The following is a 6,000-nucleotide window of genomic DNA, read 5'->3' on the forward strand; positions in this document are numbered from 1 at the left end:
GGTACACAGGAGTTCTTGCTGCCACTGAGGCACAAGCTAAGAAGATGCTGGTGAAGTTAAATTCCACCAGAGGAAGATGTTGAGACTTCTACCACACCAAGTAAGGAAGGAGTACACCCTCTCCTGCATCACATTTAAGGACTGAAGAGTTCTTTATAAAGAAATTCAACATCCAACCACTGCACATTTTCAAGAAAATACATGAGAGTGAAAATAAGTACACTGAAAACCAAGGAAGACTTAAAAGTTTCAAAAGTCTACCAACAACTTTAGAGGCAACTTACAAGTAAACAGTAAGTGTGAAACTAAACTTGGTTTCACTAATTGGACGCAGGGGGCTCAAAGCTGTTCCTTGTGCTAGGAAAAAGTCTATTTTACATACAAAGCCATAAGCCCTCCACCAAGTCAATCTTTCTCAAACAACTTTTTCTAACTGCTTTCTTAACATTCTTTTCAAACTGCTGCTTCAGCAATAAATTAAGACCTTGAGTAGTAGGCAAAACTCAAATCACAGATTCTGTTTATTCTTTGAAAGGCTGTGTGCCAAGTTCAGAATTTATAAATACATTAATACCAAAAAGAAGTTTATGCAGGTTTTAATCAATTCTTTAAACTGACAGTACGCAGGTCATGACACTTCTGCATGTTCCTGACCTTCTAGAAAAGGATGCAGCAGCTTCAAAGTTTTTTTTCCTTGAAGAAATGTTTCTCGTATTTTCAGATTTTTTTTTTACTTTTCATGGTTTCTTTGGGGAAAAAAAAAAGTGTATGGCCACAGTTATAGCAAATTCAGCACCAAGTCAAGAACTCAAACAGTATTTGAGAAAAAGGAATAGGGATCATAGGTTTCCTAACCATGAAAACAATTTCATGACATCCCCTTCTTGTATAAAAACCATCTTACTCCTGCTGTAACAGCATGTTTGAACAAAGTTTCCACGTTCGGCAGCAATTTTTTGAAATTAGTCAGATACAGCCTCCTAAATTGCTTTATACTGTTTCCAGAAAAAGAATTAAGATTAAAATAGCAAACCCTGTGGCAAATTGAGCGATTACATTGGCAGGAGGCCAGCACCACAGGCACTCTCAGAACAGGGTTGGCTGCGGTGTCCAGTTTGGCGATGGAAGCTGGAAGAGCAAAGTAGGTTGTAGGCACCAGCAACATTCAGAGAAGCCAACAGGAGCAAGATCTAAGTTACAGGAGATATGAATGGAGCATTTAAGCAGTGTCAAGGATGTGCTGACAGACATGTAGAGGCTGGAGTTCTTGTGCATTGACAGCAGCTGCAGCTCAGTGAATGGCTGTAAACCACACTTGCTGCTCACTCCTCGGAACAGGGTTTCAGCGTTATGGTCATTTTATAGGTATCAGATTAACATAAGGAAAGTGGCTTTCACTGGCAGCTTGCAGGCCACTTGTAGCCTTACACAAGGCAAGGAGGCATCCTGCTGACAGTTGCTGTTGCCAGCCTGGCTCACAGTACAGCCATGCTTTCTTAAAAAACTCGACTGAAATGCCCTGCCTTTGCCATTCGGTGAGGAGCAGGAAGCTGTCTGGACTGCCAGAAGCTGCTGTGCTGCTGAGGCTTTCTGGGGATGATTTCACAGGAAGGAAACTGAGTGAGTGCCTCACGATGTGAGGAAGAACTTGCAGCTCGTACCCCAGAGCAGACACTGTCACTGCCCAGCTCTGCATCGGGGGAAAGGGCTGAGCCACAGAGATAAAGTAGGAAGTAAACAAGACAGAAGATGTGCTTGGTTGTAGGGAACGTAAGAGCAGCAGGAGCCTGAGACACACACCAGTAACACATTAACAACCTCAGTAAAAGTATAGTGGTTGCTATATCGAGTACCAGGGATGGGAGAGGGTTGTTACAGTAAGGGGAAAATACCATTCCACACTGATCAGGGGTCCCTGATGGTAAACAGCAGCCACCAAGCATGGTGCCATGGAAGTAAGATGAGTCTGGGGGAAAGGGAGAGTGGTAGGATCATGCAGAGAGCAAACAAAGGAGGGTAATATAAATATAAACTCCCTCATATAGAACTACTCTCAGCTCATCCACTGGCAATATGTAGCTCCTTACTTACAGTTTCTGAAGAGACACATCAATAGAAGATGAACATAACAGCCCTAGCAACAACAGCATGATTTAAGCACCATGAATACTTGAAAACTGAAAGCAAGTAACTGCTCAGCCTGTAACTGAGCAAAAGAACCTAACACGAGAAGCCATCAAATTATTAAATCAATAGTTAGACACAGTGACTGGTACTGAAATGTGTAAGTGAGGTTACACCTAAAACCACACTCTTGAACGTGTCTGGATACACACAGCTGCAGAGATCTATCATCCCAGTGTGTCTAATAAAGGCTTTTGTGCACTGTACAAAGAAAAGCAAGAAAATAAAAATCAGAGGAGCTGGACTCTAGGAGGAAAACAATCATCCAGATTATCCTCCTTGACTGCTGTCCCTTCAAGAGAATCAAAACCAGAGAAAAAGAGTAGCCAGCACCTAAGTGTGCATCCTAAGATGTGAATGGTCTTACAGTAGAAGCATTCATAACAGAAGCAGTAACGACATCTCAGCTACAGGTCCTACATTTCAGTACACTACTTTGCTAGTTATCCCTCTAAAAGAAAGCATTTCATAAAAAACTGCCCAGAAGAGTAAAACAGAACAAAGTTCTACTGATTCTGAAACTTTTCTGTAAGAAAAGTAGGTACCAGTCACCCAAACATCTTGGTTTCTAGATTTGAAAAGAACCCTCACCACAGAAACTGCCTACAGAAACACTACATAGAAAAAACAGTCCCGTATTAAGTGCACGAACTCCCACAGTATTAACCTATCTTTCCCCTGAATAATATAAACGTCCCAGAGCCAGCTGGTAACCTTTGGAATCTTTCCTTTACTCCCGGTTTTTATTACACGACCGAGCCTGAAGACACTTAAACGAAACCGATCACCTCTCCCAGCCCAACATCTGGGTAAGGTGAACATCTAAACCACACAAACCAGCTCGGCACAGCCGCTGACTAACACTCTCTTAAGCGAAACGCAGCCAACGCGGCCTCAACTTCTGTGCACGGCGTGACGGGTATCCCAGGCTGGCCCAGGAGGAGCTGGGAGGGAGGAAATGGAGACCCCGATCCACACCGCGCTGCCAGCAGGAGGCTGAGTTGGCAGAACAGCCAAGCCCTGGCCTGGGGAAGGCAGCACGTAGCGCACAGCCGAGGGGACACCCCGGGACAGACCGGGAACCGGAGAAAGGGGGGAGCGGAAGGAGAGGGTGGGGGGGATCTCTGCCGTCTCTCACCTCCCCAGCCGCTACCAGAGCCCCGTGAGGGGACCTCTCGCCCAGGAGGAGAGAGCAGCCCCTCCGCCTCGCCCCCTACACCCTTCCCTCCCCTCCTTCCCCGCCGCCTGGGGGCTCGCCTCATCCCCCCCTCCTCGCCCCCCTCCAGCCGCGGCAGAGGGAGGGGAGAGGAGAGCAGGGGAAGGCGACCCTCCCCTAAAAGGGGCCTCCGGACACGCAGGCTCGCTTACCGCCCTCCCCGAGCTGGCGGCAGCGGCCCTGACCCCTCCTTTACCCGTGAGCGGGGCCGGCCGCGGCCTCAGCGACTCCAGCCAGGCCCGAGCCTGGGCGCCGGGGGGGGTCGCGTAGGGTCCGGCCCCCACCGCCACCCCCTCCCCGCCGGCCGCGGGCTCCGGGATGGGGGGGGACGGGGCCGGAACGAGGGGGGGGGGGGGGGTTCAGCGCCGGCCGCCGAGGGGGCTCGTGCCGCCGCTGACAGAGCGCCTCGTGCGCCAACGGTCACCAACGGTCACCAACGGTCACCAACGGTCACCCCCCCCTCACACACACAGAGAGCACAGAGCAGAGCACAGGGCCGCCCAGCTCCAGCCCCGCCGCCACCAAGGAGAAAAAAAAAAAAAGAAACTCACTCCGGCGGCTTAGAGGAGGCAGGCCCGGAGGAAGGAAACAAAACCGTCCTAAGACTCACCGGGTCCGGCGGAGGTGGCTCCCGGGTACATGTCTCCGTGTGTGGTGGCGGCGGAGGCGGCGCCTCTCTCCAGGTCCCTACCGCGGCAGCAGCTCGAGGGGAGGGAAGGTGGGGAGGGAGCGAACCCGAGCCCCGGCTACGCTGTCGGGAGAAAGGGGAGGAGGAGGAAGGGGAGGGGAGGGGAGAGGAAAAGAAAAGGGGAAAGGAGAGAGGAAAAAAAAAAAAAAAAAAAAAAAAAGAGAGGGGGGGGGGGGGGAAAAAAAAAAAAAAAAAAAAAAAAAGGGGAGGAGGGCCGGGCCGGCGCCGCGAAACCAGGTTACTCGGCGGCACAGTGGAGCGGGGAGGTGGGTGGGGAGAAGGGAGGAGCCGCGGGGTCACGGGAAAGGGGCGCTCCGCCCGCTGCCGGCTCCTCCGCCCTCCTGCCCGCGGCCCCCGAGGCGAGCGGGAAGCAGAGGGAGGGCAGGCGGGTCGCCGGTGGGGCGCTGGGCTCAGCGCCCGTGGGAGCACTGGACCCGGAGCGAGCTGCGTGCCCGCCGCCTCTGGTCCGCGACTTAGAGCTGAGCACCTTTCTGCCGCCTTTCTCTTCACCCCCGTACGAACTCATCAACTGGGTCTGAACAGCCTTTCCCCAACCCTGCCCTTAGTACCCATGCACGTTGTGCTTTGATTTCCTTACAGCCTGAGAGTGTGGCTAACCAGACACGAACCATTTGTAGCAGAAACCTTTCTAGGCCCTGGAGTCACCCACCGAGATGAACCATGGATTGTTTTTACCAAGCCTCTGCCTTAGGCAGGTGCAACATCTACAGTGAAACCAAAGGGTAGGCTGTAGCTAGGATTGCTTGAGTTGTTCTGTCTTTCAGTGAGACTTTGGAAAATGCTAAGTGCCTCTAGCTCTCCACTGCCTCTCTTTCACTGTAGTTGCCTAGTTATGCATGTTTAGAAGGGATCCTGGAATGTCAATATTACATGTACTGCTTGATCTTGAGTGCCCTGTTTACTTGAAAATTTGTTTCACTTCCCCAATGGCCTGTGAGACAACAGCAATGCTGCTGTGAAAACCTCAGATCAGTCACCTTGTGGATCTCACACCTCCATATCACAAATCACTTTTTATTGTATCTGTGTGACCAACTGGGGTGGTGGTACCACCTTACTGGCTTATACCAGATAACCTCTGGCTGTATATATGTAAAGTTTAGGGGAAACTAACAGTAATATGAAAGAGGCATAATACTGATCAGTTTGATGAATTGAGATCCAGGAGGTATCAGGGATGATGATTCCTACAGGAACTGTCACCCTTTTGTAATCACCTCATTGGTACCACTTCCTTTCAGGAGGAGAAAGGAAAAAAAATCTTAAACCTACTAAGGAGACAAGAAACAAGTTCATGATGCTCACTTCCACCAGGAAATTTCACCTACAGAATTACACTAAGAGCTCAGCTTTCACTTCAAGGGTACTGTTCCTGAAACCATTGTCACCACTACAGCTTCCACTGATGTGATTTTGGATCTGTAACTATAAACCTATAAATCTTTAACTATAAACAAATAAAGGACAAAATAATGGGTTCAACTTCAGTTCTAGAATAAAGCCAAGTGTCTGTAGCAAAATAATAAACAGGGGAGCTGTCAAAGGGGTTGCTGTTTTCTCCTTTTTGAGAAACTGGAAAACATTTTTGCACAACCACTAAGTGTCACATTTATGCTGAAAACACTGGCACGGGATACCTAAAACTAAGAGTCAAGCAAATTTGATATTAAAAGCTGAGGTAACAAGGGAAAGCATGCAGTCCTTGGATCAATACTAATTTTTTTGTACTATATTTAAATCAATCTCTTCAGTCTGATTAGGAAGATAGCTCCTTCTAATATGCATCCTACCATGACTGTTAGACCTTCTGTACTGAAGTACAAGAGAGCATAAAAATACACTGATATGTTTCTATAAAAGTCCACTTGGCTATTTTGGTCACCCTGACTAG

General features: G+C 48.9%; 1 protein-coding gene and 1 long non-coding RNA gene across 4 annotated transcripts in view; one reads left to right on the forward strand and one right to left on the reverse strand.

Moving 5' to 3' along the window:
- The window catches only part of AGO2 (argonaute RISC catalytic component 2), a 64,838-nt gene extending 60,500 nt beyond the window's left edge, over positions 1-4,338 (reverse strand). Inside the window, exon 1 of one of the 2 annotated variants that reach the window (XM_071738451.1) lies at positions 4,011-4,338. In XM_071738451.1, coding sequence (XP_071594552.1) covers positions 4,011-4,041 — 31 coding nt within the window. In that variant the 5' untranslated portion in view covers positions 4,042-4,338. Of the gene's footprint in view, positions 1-3,552; positions 3,573-4,010 lie in introns of those variants that run through there. The other variant, XM_071738452.1, reaches the window with a different exon arrangement.
- Positions 3,812-5,652, forward strand: LOC139793579 (uncharacterized). Of its 2 annotated transcripts, none has more exons than XR_011724659.1 (3): positions 3,812-4,083; positions 4,689-4,831; positions 5,351-5,652. It is a non-coding gene; the product is annotated as an uncharacterized lncRNA (long non-coding RNA). The 2 variants fall into 2 exon arrangements; XR_011724658.1 differs by having other exon boundaries at positions 3,813-4,083; positions 5,357-5,652.
- Positions 5,653-6,000: the final 348 nt, after the last annotated feature.

Source organism: Heliangelus exortis, chromosome 2, assembly GCF_036169615.1.
Source record: "Heliangelus exortis chromosome 2, bHelExo1.hap1, whole genome shotgun sequence".
NCBI classification, from domain to species: Eukaryota; Metazoa; Chordata; class Aves; order Apodiformes; family Trochilidae; genus Heliangelus; species Heliangelus exortis.